Raw genomic sequence first — 22405 nt, 5'->3', positions numbered from 1 at the left:
TGGAAAATTGACACAAAATGTGTAAAATTGAAACATGCTGCTTCTAAGAGATTTGCCTAAAGGTAGAGTGTGAAACTTCAGATTGGTATGAGTTATAGGGACATGGAAAACTACAAAGTCCCTACACATAAATCTGTCTTCCTTATTAGATATTTCATTCTGAACCCTTGGCGACAATTTTATAGTTGCACAATTATGTTAATCAAATTAGGAAGGAAAGTTTTTGAACTTCTGCTAGCATATTAAAAATGTCCTAAGCACAAATAAGAACATTCAAATTAGCAGTTTTGAAATTTTGTTAAACAGAAATATCAAAAATAATTAAAGCATACCATGAATGCTCAAAATTAAATAGCTTTTATATTCAGAACAAAATTCTAATTTTTCTTCTAAAAATAAGCAAAATGATTTAGAATAAAAATATAGTAACATTCAAATATTAAAGTATCATAAATCATTAGAGAAAAGTAACAGTGGTTTTGACATAACTGTATGTGAGTTATCTCATATAATTTGAAGGTAAATTTAAATTGCAGTTAAGTCTCATAGTGATGATCAGAGTAGAAAAGAATGCCTTAAACTTATGAGAAGATTGACCCTCATGAATTATATTCAATTGTCTAACTCAACACTCTTAAGTTATATAGTTGTTCTAAAAAACAATGAATATGTCACTTACAGAACTCTCCTTAAGTAGACAAACAGGAAATCATATCGATTTAATTTCCTGCATTAATACTATCTTCACATCTCTACCCTAAGAGTTCCTGCTATTCAAAAATTCAATAAGCACATTCGTTTTTGCCTTGTTATAATGAACATTTTTATCATTTTATTGTTTAATAGAATATATTAAAATCCCTTATATGTTCATATAATTTTTACCACAATTATTCTGTTTTATAAGGCCTAAAGTGTTGTAAGCTAAAGAGAAATTTATAAATATTTTTCTTCAAAAACTTTTAGGTCACTGAAACACAAATTCACATACAAATTGATAATTATAAATAAATTTTAAGAGAAGAGAGGTATATTTAGCAACAATGTAAAAAATAGGGTTTAAGATATTGTAGAGATAATAGGTAAAACATCAATTAACACTACCAAAGAATCATAATTCTACTGAGAATAAACACTAGAGAAGTCAGTATTATCTCAATATAGTATCAACAAGTAGAGCATGTTTCAATTTAAATTCAGTAATTTCTTACAAATGATAGCATTAAAGGCAAATTATTACAATTTTTCAATTCAAAAGTCATAACATATTTCAGGTAACAATATAAGCAATTGATAGTATTAAACTTATAACCAGAAGGCACTATATCTGTGATATTAGAAAAGCCAAAAGGAAAGTGACCAAAATCAGATTCAACAATGACCAAGTGTCTTAACACTTAAGGAAGAGAAATGAAAGTCAGTGGAGCTTTTTCAATGCTTCTTATATACTATATTAAAAATACTCAATAATTTTTTTCAAATAATAATGTGTTTATTATTCATTATATCTAGATATAGCTCAACAAACGTAGTGGAAATAAGACTAGAACTAAATACAATATATGCATTAATTATGTGTCACAAATATAAGTGGCTTTATTTTCTTATTTTAAACTTCTTTGGATATTCTGAGTTACTTATGAAAGCATTTTTGTCATCTATTACTATTTATTCTATTTGAGTTTTAAGAATGTGTATAACATGTACATCTAAACAATACAAACATTATTTGTGTGTGTATATATATATATAATATTTGTATATATTGGCATAATGGAAAAATTGAATATATATATATGTATATATATATATATATATATATATATATATATATATATATATATATATAATATCTATAATATTTGTATTATCCCAACCTCTTATCTAATACATTCTAAGGATTCTGTGCAATTCAGTGAGTACTGCTGGGGAGTAGAAGAAATAAATTTTATGTACAAGGCATTCCTCCATCCATTTTATAAAACATTGCCATCATAGTAGCCATTTTACATGGAAATAAGAGAAAAATACTAATATTTGTCTCCGGACTATCATAGTTATCCCACCAGCAGTATCTTTTTCTTTCCAAGGTCATTCATTTACATTCTGATCCTGAATTTCAATGGCATGGAACAAAGCTGTCGCCTTTCCATTCTTAACTGTGCTGTACTCCTGCGATCAGCTGACAGCTTGGAGTACACACACTGAAACACACTAGCACTGTCCTCCTCTCTTGTAAATATACTTTATATATTTACTTGAGAAAAGATGATCTATATAAACTTTCACTAATTTTAGTATTTGTAGTTTATCATCTATATAGGGACATGTTGGAATTTTATTCTAGAAAAACACTATATGAAACTATATTTTTTCATTTCAAAAAATAAGAGAAGTGATGACAAACATAATTTCAAAAAAATTGGGTACACATCATAATTGACCTTTTAATAAGCATGTGGATTAGATATTTCTTAAACACATATAATTTATAAATACATATATATAGGACATATTCTTTATAGAAATAATACTTATTGTCTTTATTATAATAAAATGCATAATTATACTTATAAAATAATGAATTATAATTCCATTATTTCAAGTATTATACAAGTAGTATTATTATAAACATTTTTTCCAAGTTAGGATGCATATTTGTTTATAATTTCTCTACAGCCTAATGACAGTCTTTGTATCACTCCAGTCATTTGTTCAGCAAACATCAATTCTATCTTTTTAAAAACTTATTAGGTCTGGGCATTAAATTAGACCATGGTAGTTTCTCAGCATTTCCTATGCTTAGAGAGGTAACATTATCATCAAGAGAGGAAAAATTTGCCATAGAAGGCGAACTTTTAAAAAGTATCTATTAAACAATGTTCATGAATACTGACACAAAATTTTAAATAGATTTTTACTGTTTCTAAGTTGATACATAAAATTATGCTAAGGGCAAAATATATTTTGAAGTGTGTCAGCATTATAGAATGAATAAATCTAGTTCATGTATGTTCTTCTGCTTCAAATTAAAATTATGTGCATTACTTTTCTAATCAATCTTGGGAAAATTCCTACAACTAAAATTACTGGGAAAAATTATGAGAGTTTTAAAATCCGCTGTTACCAAATTTAGCTTCAAAGAGTTATATCACTTTAAAATCTTACAGAGTACATGAAATTTATGTCTTCTAAAACTTATTAAAAATATTTTAAATTGTGCCTTTGGAAAGGTGAGATAGTTGATCACTACGTGTCCCAGGCTGGCCTCAAGTTCTCAGTCCCTCTGCCTCTACTTCCCATGGGCTGGTATCAGTGTGACCCCCATGCTGTGCAATTCTGCCAATCTTCGAATGTTCTCCTTTCTTTTCCTTTCATTGAGGCTGAATATCACTGGTAAGTAGATGTCGTGTTAACATTACTCCTGTAACAGTTACTAGAAACTCTACTTATTTTTTTTTTTTTTTTACTGAATTCCATTTCTTTTTTTCTTTTTGTTGTTGTTCACCTTTTTTTCTTTCTTTTAGGTGTGGTTCCAGTCTAGCTCAGACTGTCCTTGAATTTACTATGTACTCTCAAGGTGGCCTTGAACTCACAATGCTCCTCCTACCTCTGCCTCCAGAGAGCTGGGATTAAAGGCATATACCACCATGCCCAAGTTGGATTTTTTTCTTATTAACTTCCACATTATGAACCATAGCTAGAAAGCCTCTCTTGTAGTGGTTGCTAATTTATTTTTACTAGTTTATTCTGTGTAATTTAAGTTTTCCTATATTTGTCCCCAAACAAAAATTCCACCATCATTACACACTCAAATACACTGATCTTTCAAGGTTTCAGAATTTCATATTATATAAATAAAAGCTCTCACCAGCACAATAAGCTTTGGAAAGTCAAGAGAATTTTTTTCTCTGCTGTATTTAGAGCTCTGATTACAATTTTAAAAAACAGACACCAAACCAGATAGAAAAACCAGTACCAAACAGCCATCTGCTTTTTTTTTTTTTTTTTTCAGTATAAGAAAATGTATTTTCCTAAGATATTCATTATGGACCAGTAATGCATTTCAACACAATGCTTTAAATCATTATGCACAAAGAGCTTAGAGATCATGTTTAATAACAAAACATATACTTACTTAAGACATGTTTTTAACATTACAATTTAATTTTCAAAGCCAAACATGTAAGTATTAAGTATATCACTTTATAGCAAAGGACATTTAAGTGGACTGCACAAACAGCAGGCAGACTTGTATTATAAGTAGATAAAGAAGAAAATTATAATTAAGCCCAAAACTTAAGACAGTATTTAGACACTTCTGTTTAACTGAGGCCTAATTTTATAAAGAGCCAGGTCAATGAGTATTGCATTTTTATAAAATTATAATTATCTGTATCAGCTGGTACCCCCACTTTGATAATTTGGGATAGATACTAGTAATTTCCTAAACCATTAATGTAGCTTGCAGATACTGTGTGTGTTACATTTTCTTACAAATGAACTGAGGCCCTGTAACACTCAAACTTGTCAAGGTAAAAATTGGTCCTAGAGACTTTATCCATGAATTAGTAAGTATTTATTGAAAACTTTTCCCTTGCCTCCATAGCTCACTATTGAAAATGCAGCTGGTCAAGCCCTGGCTCTGAGTCACTGAGCCTTTAATTCATCATTCAAGATATGCAGAGATAGAGATTTTCTCTGTAAGAACAAAGCTATCTTGGGACTTTCATCAGGGGTATTTCTGAAGATTTCACATTCGTATAATATAGCCTCTTTGTCATTTAATACTTAAGTTTATGTCATGTATTTTTGTCCTCCCTTTCAGTTTTCTACAACCTATTGTTTTAGTTTGGCCCAGCTCATGCGATTTTCCTGCAGCTTGGTGCCAGAGCTGTTCCTTGTCACTGCTGTCCTTTGCTTTCCTTGACCCAGTCTGGTCATCTGGGCTTTTCCATCTTCCCTCCCATGGCTTCTTATCCACAAGATGACTAGTAGTGACACTTCCTCAAAGGCTAGGTCTTCAGTGAGTTCTACTCATAAACACTTCCAATCAGTACTTCTTTGCTCAAAGAAACGTACACTTGAGATCTCCTCTGCAACAACATTCTTTCTGAAAGCTATTCAAAAGTATCCTCAAAAAAATGGTTTCTTGAGGATTTCTGCCATATAAGTTGGTATTAAAATATATAACTCAACAAAAGATATTTCTACTTTTGTCAATTTAATTATAAATACTGAATTTTTCAAGATCACAGTAAAAATATTTGGTGTAAAAATTCACTTTTTGGCTTCATGATGAGAAATTAAAATTTATAGGATATATTAAAGTTGAAACTTTAAAAAAAAAATCCCTAAACAATAAAAAACTAAGACAGCTTTTCACTGAAATGTCTATTAACTTCATCAGACTATATAATAATCAAACTATGAATTTGCAAGTAAGATAATATCAAGTCAATTGTCATCCATGACCCATAACCTTTGATATTTTAACTCAAATACAAGTATGATGCAACAGTAAGTAAACCGTAACTTTCCAAATGTTATGGCTAAGAACTATTAGTCAAGTCACATAATCCATTTGCCACAAGTAAACTCTCAATTGTTATGAGGTAGCAGTCATCAACTGTACCACCTTCTGAGGGGGTTATGCCCTCTACTCCTTAGCTTTCTCATTTCATATAAAAAGTATGAACAAGGGACCAAAGAGCCACCATTCATTGTTTCTTTGATTCTTAGTGTGTTCATAGTATATTAAATATTTAGTTTCACTTTTACAACAACATACATCAATATTTATTCTGATCAGTAACTGTGCTCCAAGTTGCATGTATTAATGACTTCCAAAACAATCTCTAGGAATAATTCATAGTTCTGAACCATGCTTTACAAAACCATTTCCAGCAGTCTGAGCAGGATTTATTCTTATTCCATCATTGAGAATAATGGTACTTGCTGCTGAAGGGACTTTAAATTCTTCAGCTGCAAATTTGGAGACTGCTGTAAAAGGTGTACTTTCAGGGACACTGTGTACTTTGTAGGTCCGACATGACTGCAGCCCGGTCTTGAGCCAGCGGACTAAACTACCATCTTACTACATTCTTACTTTAGCACTCGCAATTACTTTCTAAGAGATAGCACTGATTATAGCTTACAAATATTCATTGATCAATAACTTTCTGAACAAGTTGCTAAAATCCATTATATGCCTAATTAACCATTAAAAACAGTTATCCAATTGACTATTAATTCTCTAATTAGTACTTCTTAGAGAAAACCTCATTACACTAACTTTCAGTATAAACATTGAGATATACCATTAAGTCTTAAAGTGCTAAAACTTTTACAATTTGCTAGTGAATAAAGAAGATATTATTCAGCTCCAACTTAGTTCTGAGCATTTTATTGTGTGTGTATGTATGTGTGGCATGTTTATGTAAGTGTGTGTACATATGTGTGAGTGGGGGCTAGCGGCTGACATCATGTATCTGTCTTCCTCAATATCTCTGCTTGAGACCTTGTCTCTAAGCACTTATATTTGGCTGAACTACCAGTGAGTCCCAAAGATTCCTCATCTCTCTCTCCCCAGCACTGGGATTGCAGGTGCAGGCCACCATGCCCAAATTTCAATGGGTACTTTGGATCTGAACTGAGGTTCTCACGCTTATTCAGCAAGTACTTATAAGCCATCTACTAGAACCCTGCTCTGAGAATTTTTATTGATACTGCAGCTCACCATATAGCCTAGACTAGCTTCAAACTTGTAATCCTCCAGTCTCAGCACCCAAAAGCTAGTATTATAGACATGCACCATCACACACAATTTTTCTAAGTCTATTAATATCTGTCGATAATAAATATAACTCAATAGTAGTTGAACATGAAGTTATTTATTAAATTCAAGGTTTTTTGTAATATGTTAATTCATAAATTAAATGTTATGTCTTTTCCATAAATATTTCGTAAAATCTAAGTCTTTCAATTTCTGCTTCACCTGAACACATTACAGGTATGCTAACTTTATCCCTTATTGCACAGCAACAACAGTTGGGAGAGAATCAGGTTTTCAGGTAGAAGACATAGTCTCTGTTACCCACTGAATGAAGGCAGATGCTGTCAGCCTTGGAGAACAGCTGGGAACTGGAGAAACTAGCATGATAATGGCATAATTAAAACCTCGCTATTTAGTTCCAGCTTATTGTTGCTACTGGGTAGTATAGAGCCTGTAATTAGCAGACATTCACATTTCACAAAAGTAATTAAGAAGATAAATTTTATACAAAACTTTCTAAAATCTAAAAGGTAAACAACATTTTCTCAGCATTTCCAAATATCCTTTGGCTAAACAAAGCTAATTTCTTCGCCAACCACCAGTTTACAAACTTAGACTAAAAACAGGAATTCATTTGCAAATCCAAAGTTGTGGTACAGTGATGGAAATGGGCATAATTTCTCTCCATCCTATTTACATATATCATAATTCATGTTAATATTTAACTTTCAGTAATAAATTTAAAGCATTTAATTTTTAAAAGACTTGGTTCTTTCAAGAAAGAAATCCACTACATTAATGATAAATTTTTACACCCAGCTGATTATATAGGATAAAAGAGAAACTGTTTTTCATCGTATTTGGATTTAGACTAAATAAATAAGGAGAATAAATAGATTATGAGTTTTTGTCTTGTGCTTTTTTTACTTCCCAATAATAAAATAGAAAGGAAAGATACCATCAATCTACTTTGTAGCCAAGCTTTTCATTATAATTACTCACCTAAGGATGCATAAACAAATTTTCCCTCCTGATGTGAGTCTGCAGAACCCAAATCTCTGTTTGCTTTCAAGGTCTGTCAGTACAAATGTGAAGTGCTGTCCAACTTGATTTTGAGACACCCTAAAATTTGGTAACATTACAAATCATTAAGTCTGTGACTAATTTCTTGAAGAAAAACAAGGGCACAACTCTATTCAGACTCTAAACTGCTTTGCCTTTCTTATCCTTGGTTCTTGCATCTAGAAATATGAAAACTAATCATGGGACAAATTTAAAAAGTTGTAACACCTCATAGATTGAGCAATTCAGCATATATGAATCCCTTACTAAGAAACGATAAGGAGTTTGTGGTAAGTTTTCGTTAAGACTAAAACTACTCATAAAATATGCCATGAAGTATTAAACTTTGGTGACCCAACCTATAGAAAAAAACTACAGAATGAGCATTTTTGTTCATCTTTAGCCTCTCTTTATGAATTATTATACTTTTCCCAATTTTAAACTGGATAAGAAGCAAATCACTTTGCTTCAAGGACAGTCCTCATCAATGATGCTTGATCATCTCAACTCAAGCTCCAGTTGTTGACATTCTTTCCTAATATATTGCCATATAAAATAATTCTAGCATTTTTTAACATTCTTTTTTAGAACTATCAGTCCCATGGAATAGACTATTTTTCAGAATAAAAATACAGTTTATATTAAAGAAGCCTACTTGCTAATATGAAGATTCAACTAATTTGGAAATAAACAGTATAGTACCAGAATACTTGGGTTCCACTGTGGTATAAGGGATAATATAAATATTTGATAAAATGTTTATCTCCATTCAAAATATATCCATATACCTTCAGATATTGGTTATAATATTTGTATTAGATAACTACAATTGAACTTTTGGTACCTTATCCTAAAATAAATATCGACCACATACATTTTTTTGTTTTAAAACAATAATAATTTGAAAAAGGGAAATGAATTATCAGCAGTGTTCCAACAGTACAAACTATACACCAGATATTAAACAAATATTCTTTTAAGTGGACATTTTATAACTTTTTTATGAACTTCAAATAAAACCTCCAATGACTAATGTGCCCTCTAGTGCTCAAGGTTTATATTAGCCTTTGCAGCTTTTCTTCATTCATTTCAGTTTTACTATTGATTTGAAATGTAATTTGGGGAACAAGTCAGAACTGAGTCCCCAGAATTCAGGTAAGACAAGAAGTATCATTCATCAGCATTACCCAGTATCAACTTGCCCATCATCATAACACTTTATCTTCAGTACAGTAAAAGTTTAGTCTCACTAATTCTTGGCAAAATGTTTTCCTAAAACAAATTTTCTTTTAAAATCCTTTCATACTACACTCTTAAGAAAACTGATAATAGGGTGTGAAAACCATATAAAAACAGTAAGTGATGTTATTATGCTCAAAGGGATATGTATGCTATTAAATTGTAATTGCATACTAGTAACTCTTACAGTATTTGTTCAGTAAAATACAAATGTAGTAAAATTTTCAAAACTGTTAGGAATGTTTCCTATAGCCTCCCATAATCTTGTACTATTTCTATAGTTGTTATTCTTGGGAAACAACCATGAGTTTATGACATCATACAGATGGTCTTTTCAATCAGGATGAAGTGAGAAACCAGGATACATATATCTAATTTTAGAAGACATCCTGAAGGCTCTGATCAAAGGGATAACATTTTCTCTGCTACTTCTAATAAATGTACACCTTAAGAATAAAGGAAAAAATGTAACTGTGATCAAAGTGACTTTAGAACTTCTAGCTGACTGTAGTAGAGAAAATAAAGTATAAAATTGAAAAAGGTTATTCATTCCAAATATTATACAATTTTGAACCTCTAATCTCCAGTGTTCCCCTAGAAACAATGAGGAGGTAGCACATTTCATTTTATTTAAAAAAAAAGAGTACATAATCATTCCTAAGTGTACACCAAGATGAATGAAGTTATCTTAATTGTTATACTGTACCTTTCCACATCAAAGGGGAAACAGAACTTTGGCACACTCTGTAGTACTTCCTAAAAATGCAAATTAAAAATAAAAAAAGACACTTTAGAATGTTTTTTTTAAGCAGTTAAATTTTTCTTGAAACATTTTCTTTGGAGGAAAGTATACTTTGAAAAAAATGAAAATAGCCCAGGTTCTTAGCATAAAATAATTGATTATTAAAAAGGACTTAAGCATGCACTTTGGCAGATTGTGCTTACAATGCCAGGGAAGCCCGAGGGGGGAAAGGCCTGGCCTGAAGGGTATTAACACCCTTCACATCCCCGCTGGGATTCCCTTCAACAAGGCCATATGGATTTTACAAGAGGCACTACACCATATGGGCAAGCTACTGCTGCTGCTACTTGTACCACAGGCTAGCCATAGGGACTTCTGGCAGATCTTAGCTCAAAAGTATAAATGTTATTTCAATTAAAAGTCAGGGAGAGAAAGGGAAATGAAGTTGATAACAGAATGAATTACTAAGAGACAAAACAACTCTATATGTCCCACACTTAAAACAATGTCTAAGCAACAATAAGACTTGGTATAAATAAAAAATACATATTTACATGTTTCAACAATTGGTACTAAGTTTTCTCTTAAATAAAATTCTTTTAAAAATGTGTATTTGTTAAAAAAAAAGGCTTTGAATCAAAATATAACTTCTGTGTGCTTTCTTGGAAAAATGATTTTATTAAATGTTAAAAATATTTTTCTATGTAAATAGAAAACATATTTGAAATGTCTAACAACTTTGTGATCACAAAGTACATTTTTTTAATTTTAGAAAGAGTATTCATTAACAATTACAAAAATGAAAACAACAGCTAGGTATCTGGCAGAAAAATAGGTATCTATTTTATTATATCTGAAAAACAACATAAAATTTGACTGTGGTTCAAAAGTTAAACATAGTTGAAAACATCACACAATTTAGAAACCAGATGGCCTTATAAAGCAAAATATAAATCTATGAAGATGTTTCCTAAAAAGCAAAACAAGCAAACATCTGAATGATCACCTCCCCCAGAAAAAATACCTTCACTACCACCTCTTTACCAATAAAACTAACATCCAGTGAAATCATAACTCTCTAAATATTTAAGCCCTCTATTTAGAGTACAACACTTTAAAGAATCTCTCAATTTTTAAAATATCTATACTGCATTAAGATATTAGTTACAAATAAAATTTACAGATATCCAAAAGCAATGATTAAGAAAGCTTCATGATTTTTAACTCATGGAAGCAGGAAAAAAAAAAAAAAAAAGACTAGTGTAAAACAGTAATCTTGTATGATTAGGGCAAAGTACCCCGTTGTGTGTGTGTATGTGTGTACATGCACATGTGCACCTTTAAAAGCATGCACACAGAGAAAGCTATTTTACTTGAGATAATATTTTGTTAAATATAATTAAAGGACTCTCTAAACTTTAAGTTAGTTACTTAAAAACAGTTTATTATAAAAGGGAACAGTTATTTTCATTTGACTATTGCTTCATCTTTATTTCCGTCCTGTATAAAATGAAGTCATTTACCATATCTTCTATAGGAACACTATTCAGATATACATTTCCAAAGTTGCCTAAATAATTACACAACAATAAAATATACTCAAAGTCCTATGTCTAGTTCTGAATATATTCAAATTAGCCATTTAATTCACATCAATTTTAGAAGTCAAATTGTGAAGGGAGCTTCCTACTTATTTACTCAATCTTTTATAAACATCCGTTCTTCTTCCACAAGCAACACACAGGAACACACTTCTGGAAAGCAGTAGCTCGCTTCCCAACTGGCAAGAGCATCCCTCAGGGGACAAGTCTTTAAACCTCTCACTCTTTAAAATTCAACAAGCCAGCAGGTCTATAGACAAGTGTATAAACAGTACACACACACACACACACACACACACCCACACACACACACACACAATCCTCTTTAGCTTATGTCAATGACAAAGCAGCTGAGCAGTTGACTGCTTCTCCCCTGACAGCAGCAGCAGGGTTTACACAGATCAATAGCTGGAAGTCCTACCTTCTTCCCAGGGCTTGGTTTTCTTCTTTAATTACAGGTAAAATTCAAAGAAAGTTAAAAAAGAAAAGAAATGAGTTGGAGAGAGTACTACAGTGTATTCAAATCGCTTTTGGAGACAATTTTAACAGCAATTCTTTAATTTTTTTTTTTAATTTATTTAAGAAAGAGAAAGAGAGGGAAGCAGAGATGAAAGAGAGAATGGGCACACCAGGGCCTTCAGCTGCTGCATTCGAAGTCCAGATGCATGTGCCATCCCCTTGTGCATCTGCCTTACGTGGGTCCTGGGGAATTGAACCTAAGTGTTTCGGCTTTTCGGGCAAGTGCCTTAAACACTAAGCCATTTCCCTAACACCTTTAAAAGCAATTCTAATTGAAAATGATACTTGTATAAAAGTATGAAAAAGGTGTCCATAAATGCACTATCAATGTTCTTGACAATCTCTTCTGTACATACACATACTCACATTCACATACACTTTTATATTTCCATTCGCACATTATGTTAAAGGCTTAAGAACATGCTGGCCAGAAATTATCAGTTTTATGTGTTTCTACAGGCTATGTTTTTGTATAAAAGTAAGGACAGATGTCTAGAATTTTCATTGATAACACTTTCAGGATCACTTTGCAATAACAGTCAACTTGTCAATTTTAATGCAATTGATGTAGGATTTGGGGTTCAGGGAGGGATTAGATTCCATCAAGATGCAGGACATCCCAAGCTCATGTGCTCAAACTTTGGAATACTTGTCCAAGTTAGAAAAAAATTAAATGTGGACTCAGAGAGGGGTAAATTATGAATTATACAGTTTATTTTAGGAAGAATTAGGATCCAAAAGGAAGGCTATCGAAAGTTCAAGGCAAAAGAGGTCCTCTCCCCTTCAAATCAGACTGGACAGGGGAAGAAGAGAAGGAGAAGTGGGAGAGGAAATATCACTCTTATAGCAAAGTAAGAAAGCAAACCAAAAGAAAACAGGAAAATGTACTCACAAAAAGAAATCCTCCCTTTTCCCAGCCTAGCTTACCAAAGCAAGGATCAGAAGAGTCAGGGTCAAGGAAAATAAAGAAGAAATTTACACACATATGCCCGACCTGTTTATGGATAGAACATCCAACTAGGAATGAGCCTTGTCATTAGACTCAGGTGTGTAAGGGACAAGACTTGATTGGCTGGTGGATTTAAGAGGCTGACTCAGGAGGGGCCTACTCCCAGATATGCCAAGCCAAAGCCTGAGAAAACTTGAAGCAGCTGAAAGCACTGCTGAATTATTGCTTGTAGCTATCTTGCATGAGACTAGGTCAGACCTAAGTTCTAGTCTTTCCAGGGCAGGCAAGGTAGCATCTCCTTGGGCCTCTGTCCTTGGCTGACAGCCTATGAAAAACTACCTGGCTATAATTTTCCATCATAATGTTTTCAGGAGGGCCATGGATTTCTAAAGATGTTGTTTAAACACTATGTCTCCAAGTAAATGTGAACTAATACCATATATTCTTCAACCTATCTGTGCTTTATACAAGGGAGTAATGAACTTGCATAAAGAAACATGCACTGAATTACTTACCCATAATAAAATATGCAACACAGAATTGGGATCCCCACATGGTGCACTGAGATATTGAATTCTTTAATGACAATTCAATAGTGTGTTGTTTAATATCCTTTAAATGTGTATGTTCCATATAGTCTTTCTTGCTATTGATTTCTATTTTTAATCACTTGCAGTTAGACTAAATACAAAAACATTATGTCAATTTTCCTGTATTTGTTAAGATTTGTGTTATGTTCTATATAATTTAGAAAAAGCTTTATGGGCTGCTGAGAAGAATGTGTATTCTATAGTGGCAGATTAGAATGTTTTGTGGCTTTTAGATTTATTTGACCTATGATGTCATTTAACTCATATGTTTATTTTTGTCATGATGACTCCCCATGTATTGGTGAGATTGGGTATTGGAATAACCCATTATTATAGCATTGAAGTTAATCTGTGAACTTATATCTAGTAGTATGGTTTGTAAAATTTTCTGTACCTGTGTTACGTGCATACATATTTAAGATTGTAATGACCTCAATTATCATTCCCTTAATCAAAATGAAGTGACTTTATCTCTTCTACTTTTGGCTTTAACTATATTTTGTCAGATTTTAGAACAGTGAACCTGCTTGTTTCCTTATTCAATTTGCTTGGAATATCTTTTTAAGTTTTTACCCTAAGGTAACATCTATCTTTTATGGTGAATTAAGTTTCTTAGAGGCAACAAAAAGATGGATCCTGTATTTCAACTCACTCTACTATTCTGTGTCTTTTGATGAGATAATTTAGACCATTAATATTGAAATATATGCATTAATTATTGACATTTTATTTTGAATTGTTTGATATTTTCCTATTTCTCATTTACTTAACTGTATTCCTAAAATGGTTTATTATTTGCCATTGCCTCATGGATAAGAAAATCTCTACAGTAAGAAGGATTCCTACAAGTATCTTCTATAGAGCTGTCTCAGAAATCATGAATTCCTTTAGTGTTTGTGGTAATTCTTCCTTCTTCAACTATGAAAAATAGTTTTACTTGGTTTCCAATTGTCTCAGTACATGAAATACATTATTTCAAGCCCTGCTGGCTTTTAAAGCTTTGTATGACAAATCTGCTATTATTCTGATGAGCTCACCATTATATGTGACTTAGTGTTTCTGTCTTGCAGCTTTCAACATACTTTATTAATTCTGTACAGTTAGTGGTTTTTTTTTAAACATTTTATCTATTTGAGAGTGATTACTAAATGAGTATGGGCACACCAGGACTTCTTGCCACTACAAACAAACTCACTATGCATATACCACTTTGTGCATTTGGCTTCATGTGGGTACTTGGGAATGAAACCCAGGCCATTGGACTTTGTACCCAAGTGCTTTAACCACTGGGAAGTCTCTACAGCCCACAGTGTTTTAAATGCTATATGATGTGAGTAATTATTTTCTGGTCTTTGTATTCTAAATGGCCCCTGTACCTAGATAGGCATATTTTACCCTGTATTGAGGGGGAGGGAATTTCTGGTATAATTATACCAGAAATATTTTTTGATATCCTTAGTATGAAACTCTTCTATTTTATGTTGATTCCTAGATTTGGTCTTGAAGGAGAAAGGTACTTTTTTCATAGTTAGTAAGCCATGGACAAGGACCCAGGAGAACAAGGAAATGCCACCTCACCTGCCCTGGCAGATCTAGTCACATCTAAGATGACTACAAACAATTCCTAAGCAACACTGCTTCCTACTCCTTCTTCAGCCAAATATACATAGGTGGGCTAGCCCCTCCTGAGTCAGCCCCTTGAGTCCACAAACCAATCAGGTCTCCTTTATGCACCTGAGTCTGAGGGCAAGGCTCATCCTAATAGTATGTGTGACCCATAAAAGGGCCTTCAACATGGCCTTCATCTCTCTCACATCTTTCCCTGAATGGCTCTGTAGTTTTTGGCTTGAACACTTGTGTGTGAGGCCCTGTCCCCCTTTGTAGCCTGGCTGAAAAAGCAGAGGGGGAGAACAATTATTTGCTTGGTTATTTTCCTGCTTGTTTCCTATACATAAGCTTATTCCAGATGCTTTTTCACTTTATTACATGTATGATTTTCCTAAGATCTGTGTGTATAACTCTCCTGAGGTTTCTTGGCTATATTCTCCTGGTACTGGACAATCTTGATTCTAAGTTTGGTAAGTTCTTTCCCCTTCCCATAAGGCATAAGGGAATTTCTTCTCATCTGGGCACTTTCCTGTCTTAGTTTTGGGTGCTTTCTAACATGTATAATTTTCTCCTAAGTTCTTGGGCCATTTACTATCCACTCTCTTAGTTTCCTTCTATGTACACATAAAGAGCATTTGTTTTAATACTGTGTGTGTGTTTCTTCTGAATCCTTTCACCTGGGCTCTCATGTTTTGGCCTCTGGGTATGTGTGTTCATGTGCCAGAAGCTTGCCGGGAGATTGCTCTGTGAAAGAGATCTTTCCCATCTTCCACTCTACTTTCAAGCTAGGCAAGGAGGAAAATTCTCTTCTGGTTTGAGTCTTTCTGGCCTTCCCCTGGATACGGAGTCTCCCTAAAATAAACCACATAATTACCCTTCTCAGTCCCTTTTTCAATTCTTTGCTAAAATGGAAAAGAACCTACAAGTTCACAGACCTGGTGCTTGCCAAACTCCAAAATTCTGCATCAGTCTTTCATTGAGCCACATACACTTTGGATGTTTTCTACATATATTCACAGTAAATTATCCTTGTCATTTTTTTTTCAATATTGCAATTCCTATCCCTTGTTTTCTAACCTGAATATTTTATACTTCTCTTGATTCATTCTATTAGTGAAGCTTTCTACAGAAATTTCTATTTTGTTTATTGAATTTTTCATTTCCAATATTTCAGTTTGGTTTTCCTTCATTATTTCTTTATTTAATTCTATTTTCTATATCCTGTATTGAATTTCTTATTGATTTCAACTGCCTGTGTTCTTCTGTCATACATTCAGGAGCTTACTTGTAGTCTCTTATTTCTTTTAACACATTTATAATCATATTTTTTATTTCTTTGTTCACAATGTTTTATACTTCAATCTCACTGGAGGCCATTACTATAGTACTGGTAATTTTTAGAGAAGAGATATGTTTTCTTAGTTTTTCATGTTTCTTGAATTTTTAATTGGTACTTGATCATATGTTGATAGGTTCTTTTTTGATTTACTTTGGAACTTTAATTTATTCTGTCAGTGGAAATGTTTCCAATGTTCATGAGTGACTGGGCATTGGTAAGGTTGAAATATAATTTCCCTCTGTTAACTTGGTGTTTAGGACATCAACATCAATCCTCGCTAATCTCCTGAGAGTAGAATACTGTCTTCAAGATAATCATTATCAATGGATAGGCCTATTATGAAAATACAGCAAAGTGATAGCAAAATTTTAAAAATTACCCCTTAATTGTCATTCATTTTAGGAAATGAAGGAAAATCAATAGTGCTATATGGGCTAACGTATCAGTTACTATGGGTATAAATGGAAAGGCAAAATTGTAGAGCAAAGTTAGTATTACATTACTACAGAAAAAGTAAAAAAGATGTAAATAGGAACTGGTAGGGACAGGAAGGCAGAAATGAGTATGTTTTGTTTAAAAATAGATGCAAGGGGAAGTAAAAAGATGTAATCAGGTAGCCTAAAACAGTTCAAGATCTCAAGAGGTGGAGAAATAGATACCATACAAACCAGGCCAGCCTATGCTCTTTTAGAAAGCCTAAGAAAAGGGAGGGGAAGAAAGAAATGAATAAATAGCAAAAGTTAAGAAAAGAACAAAAAGAAAGAAAATCACCAAGAGCACAAGAAGTCACCGTTGTTCTGAAAAAGCCACGTTGGGTTAATTAAATACAGGAGAAATAAATGTAAATGAGAAAATTTGGTGGGAGCATACAGTATTGAAACACTGTAGGAGGCAGCTTGCTGAGTTAGGCAGAATCAGGGAAAGGAGTCCTTGATAATACAAGATGGTCAAAGGGGCAGTGACTTTCTGGCCTGGACAAATTTTCCCCACTGTCAGCAAGATGCTGCCTTGGTGGACTAGCCTCCTAAACCTGCACAGTACTAGATTAACCATAAACCAATTAGCATATCTCACCTTCACTCAAATTGACTAATCATATACTCATGATGTGCAGGCTTTCCCATTCAGGAAAAGTTCAGTTGCCATTAAAATGTGGGTTTTTCTAGTTCTTGAAGGCCCCTCCTTCTGAGGAGCCAGCTTTTTTTCTCTCTCACTGTAAAATAAACTTTACTCATTTAAAATATTTTCCTGCGCCTTAATTCCTTAATTTGTAGGAAAAAAAAAAATGAACTCATAACCAGTAACCAGGGCTGGAGAGATGGCTTAGCAGTTAAGCACTTGTCTGTGAAGCCTAAGGACATCGGTTCGAGGCTCAATTCCCCCAGACCCACGTTAGCCAGATGCACAAGGGATGCATCTGTAGTTCGTTTGCAGTGGCTGGAGGCCCTGGAGAGCCCATTCTCTCTCTCTCTTCCTCCCTCTTTGTCTGTTGTTCTCAAATAAATAAATTAAAATAAAGAAATTTAAAAAAAAAAAAAACAGCAACTATTTGAATGCAAACTGGTCTCCTTGGTAGTGGTATTCTTTTCTGGGCTCCCAGATGCCTGCTATGCCCTTGAATATTCTTTTTACAACTCTAGACACTACTTCAGGGATTGGGCTATGAATATTGTTTTCACCTCCAGGCTATCTTTGGAAAGTTAGGTTACAATATTTGGACTGCTTCTATTAAATTAAAAATGTTATCAGGAGCTAAAGTGAGGGCTCACTGACTAAAAGTACTTGCCTCTTAAACAAAATGGTCTGGAAGGGCCAGAGACCATCCAAGTTCAACTCCCTAGAATTTATATAAAAAGATGGACATAATCATGCACAGCAGTAGCTCTAGTCTGCAGTGAGAAGAGTCCAACAAATCACTGGGGCTCACTGACAAAAAACAGAAGCTCCAGGTTGAGGGAGAGACACAGTCTCAATGATAGGCCAATGAGCAAGAGAGAAGGGCACTCAACATTCTCCTCTGATCATTACACACATATACACAGCTCAGAATATGCATGCACACACACATATATACAAAAACACACAAAAGGGAGGATAGGAGAGGGAGGAAGAGAGGGAGGGGAGAAAGAGAGGAGGAAAAGGAAACAATTTCTTCAAAGAATCTCATCAATAAACATTATAAGGAATAATAAACTTCTTTTTATTAATATACTTCTTAATTAATAAAGATTAATTGCCACCACTAGATAATATATGGGCGAAGTTTTAAAAACAGAAGCATTAGCAGCTCTCTTTTATTAATCTCAAATTATACCCTTCTTTCAACTGTCTTGGCAAAAAAATCACTAAAGATACCCTGCTAAAACAACATTTAGGGAATTCAAGGCCAGCCTCAGCTACAAGAGATGCTATTTAAAAATTTAAATAATTTCCATCTTACTCCTATCAGATTGGCTACCATCATGAAAACAAATGATCATAAATGCTGGTGGGGATGTGGAAAAAAAGAGAAACCCTTCTACACTGTTGGTGGGAATGCAATCTGGTCCAGCCATTGTGGAAATCAGTGTGGAGGTTCCTAAAACAGCTAAAGATTGATCTACCATATGACCCAGCTATAGCACTCCTAGGCATATACCCTTAGGACTCATCTCATTTCCTTAGAAGTACGTGCTCAACCATATTTATTGCTGCTCAATTTATAATAGCTGGGATATGGAACCAGCCTAGATGTTGAGTGGATAATGAAGATGTGGCACATTTAGACAATGGAGGTCTACTCAGCGATAAAGAAAAATGCAGTTATGAAATTTGCAGAAAAATGGATGGGTCTGGAAAGGATTATACTAAAGTGAGGTAACCCAGGCCCAGAAAGCCAAGCACTACATGTTCTCTCTCATATGTGGATCCTAGCTACAGATGATTAGGCTTCTTTGTGAGAAGGAAAAAACTCAGTAGCAGAGGCCAGTAAGCTAAAAAAGAGATACAAAGGGAAGAGAAAGGAAGGGAGAATGGTACTTAATGAGTTGGTATTGTGTATATGTAAGTAGAAGAATAGATTAACGGGGGTAAAAAGGCCCAAAGTGAGGTCAGGGGAGGAGATTGATTAAAGGAAAGGTGGAGGGAGGGCTAATCAAAATCTAAGAGGATATAAATAAATCAAATGGAATCCTTCAGTTTTGGACAATGGAACACTCAGGAGCCGTAGACCATTGCTAGAAAATTTTCAGTCCCAGGAGTGGGATACCTTCCAGTGAGTTGTTGGCCAGGGAGGTCCCTAATGCCCCCCAAACATTATAGGCCATTACTGAGGCCCTTGGTTTTCCACCAGGAATCGATGCTAAGACCCTATTGCTGAAGACTCCACATACTTGGGCGGCAAGGCCACTGAGAAATCCTGCTGGAACAGAGCTGATAACCTCCTCCATGTAGACCAGCTGACAGAAAGCTGGAAGAAGCCATTCTGCATGCAGTTCAATGGGAGAAAGAGATAACCACCAGTGAAGATACTCAACAGTGGACATTGTAAGCCTTATAATTGGCCAGCCAGGCCAAATGAGCCAACAGGTGTAATAGTGGCACATCTATCATGGTGGAAACCAACTGCCCTCCAATTGGACTGGAGACCCTTTCCAAGGGAGGGAATACATCCCTGATACTGAAAACCTAAAACAGGGGTAGTCATGAGCCCTAGGGTTGTAACATCTGCTGATGTCTGGATAAGTGTATATACTATGCTTATCAAACCGCCCAGTAAGCACTTCTCTTAATATTCACTTTGGGTAGAGAATCTTTTCTTTCCAGATGGCAGTGACCTTGGGAAGACTCAGAAGGTACCATGGTGCTGGAAAAAAGTGACTAGAGTACCGTGTAACATCTCAATCACACCTTCCAAGGCATAGGGTCTAAAGTAGGAGAGGTGGCGGAAAGAAGGTAAGAGCCAAAGGAAGGGTAGGACTCCTTACAACGTGCTCCCTCTAGACAAAATTGGCCTCGATATCCATGACCTCATAGTGCCTGACACTACCTACACAAGACCATCAGAAGAGGAGGGAAAGATCATGACATCAAAATAAAACAGAGATTTTGAGATGGGGAGGAAATATGATGGATAATGGAATTTCAAAGGGGAAAAGAGGGGGAGGGAGAGTATTACCATGGGAATATAATATAATCATGGAAAATGTTTAAAAAATTGAGAAAAAAATAAAATAAAATAAACTTTAAAAAATAAAAATAAAAATTTAAATAAATAGTTAAATGAATAAATAACCACATCTTTCTGCCATTGTTCTCTTCTATACAATGTTATACTCTGCTTTCTTTACTTGTGAGGCAATTTTTCTATGTTCTTCATTAATATATTTTGCATTTTCTTCAAGTTAAGGGCACTAGGCTCTTCATCCATATTATTTGTCTTACTTTTAATACCCTGTGTGCATATGAATTTTAAATATTTTCCATTTACTGTCTAATCCTCAAATTAGAAAATTGATTCTTGTGCATAAGATGACACACAGGTGCATATTACAAAGTAGCAATTTGACTTTCTAGTCTTTCCTGGAACATTGTTTAAATTCTCCCTAAACTGTCTTATATACAGTGACTCCTGTGATAACAAGATAGGAATCATATAATTTGCTTGAGTTGCCTTAATAAATAGTACCACCATTGGGTATGTTGGCACACACCTGTAATCCTAGCACTTGGGAAGGCAAAGGCAGAAAGATCACTGTGAATTCACAGCAGCCAGCCTGGTCTACACAGTGAGACCCTGTCTCAAATACATATACATATACATACACACATGAAAAAAACATAGCAAGACTTCTAGTTTTAGATAAAAGTCATGGTCCTTTTGCATTGAAATGTCTGAAAAATATATAACTAGGTGGCTCATTCTGGAAGCAATATGTTTACTAAGTATCTAAGCCTTGAAGGCACAAGACACAGTCACCTAAGAGACATGAGAATCATGCAGCCCAGTGTGGTTGTACATGTCTGAAATCATAGCACTCAGGAGGCTGCCTCAAAAAGAAAGGAAAAGAAAAAGGAATGAGAATTCAAGTCCATTTAGCAGTTTTGAAAGGATGATCTATTGTTCCGTAAATAACCTGAAGACTTTATCTAGAATAAGTATAATTATATAATTACTAAAGTATATTATTCTACAAAAACTATTTACTGAAAACATTTACAATACAATCACATACTTATATGCTTAATGTGCACTAATTTATATGAAAGTATGGCTTACTTGGCTGACTAGCCCATATTTAATGTATTAATAGCAATCACAATACAACATAAAAAGAACATTGGTGAGGAGATATAAAACTACCACAGAGTCAAGAAGATAGCCATGTGAAGGAAATTTGAGGAGTAGTATCTTGAGGAGGGTAGAGAAAAGTCATGTAAGCAGAGAATGGAGAGACAGGAAACTGATCAAGCAGCAACATGAGGAAAGGGACTTGGAAGGCAGCTATCAGTATAATTGTTCACCCATTACTCTATAATCATTGTGCGTTTCTGATTAGAGCTGTGACAGCCATGAATTGGTCAGGGATCCAAAGTTTTAGTTAATACAGCTGTACATATCTAATATGTTTGAGGGCTTATTCAAATTTAGCATTCCCTTGAGGCCTAACCAGTGACTCACACATGATTCATATTGAGAACAAAACATGAGCTTATATGAAAGAACACTGCTCCATCAACATTAGGATCAATTACCCCTAGCAAACATTTCAAGAAAAGGTGATTTCATACAATGAATGTTTTTTATCCCAGTCCTAAGATATAATGAAATACTTGCTTCCTATATGTCACACTCTAAGTACTTCGTGCATTTTCTTCATAAATTTAATCCTTAGGGCAACCAACCCATTTTTATTTATTTTTACATGTGAAGAAAATAAAAATCAAGGGGCAGAATGGCAAAGTAGTTTCTGAAAAGTCACACAGCTAGCAGATATTAGAAT

At 34.1% G+C, this 22405-nt stretch overlaps 1 protein-coding gene across 3 annotated transcripts in view; it reads right to left on the bottom strand.

The window, feature by feature from the left end:
• Dennd1b (DENN domain containing 1B) overlaps positions 1 to 22405 on the bottom strand; it is a 265313-nt gene that overhangs the window by 164492 nt on the left and 78416 nt on the right. For all 3 annotated transcript variants that reach the window (XM_045141132.1, XM_045141130.1, XM_045141131.1), the window contains exons 4-5: positions 9783 to 9832; positions 7778 to 7897 (exon numbers count right to left, since the gene is read on the bottom strand). In XM_045141132.1, the coding sequence (XP_044997067.1) occupies positions 7778 to 7897; positions 9783 to 9832 (170 nt within the window). The remainder of the gene's footprint in view (positions 1 to 7777; positions 7898 to 9782; positions 9833 to 22405) is intronic.

This window comes from Jaculus jaculus, chromosome 1, assembly GCF_020740685.1.
Source record: "Jaculus jaculus isolate mJacJac1 chromosome 1, mJacJac1.mat.Y.cur, whole genome shotgun sequence".
Lineage (NCBI taxonomy): Eukaryota > Metazoa > Chordata > Mammalia > Rodentia > Dipodidae > Jaculus > Jaculus jaculus.
Note: the sequence above shows the minus strand (reverse complement) of the source record. Positions and strands in the feature narration are given on the sequence as shown.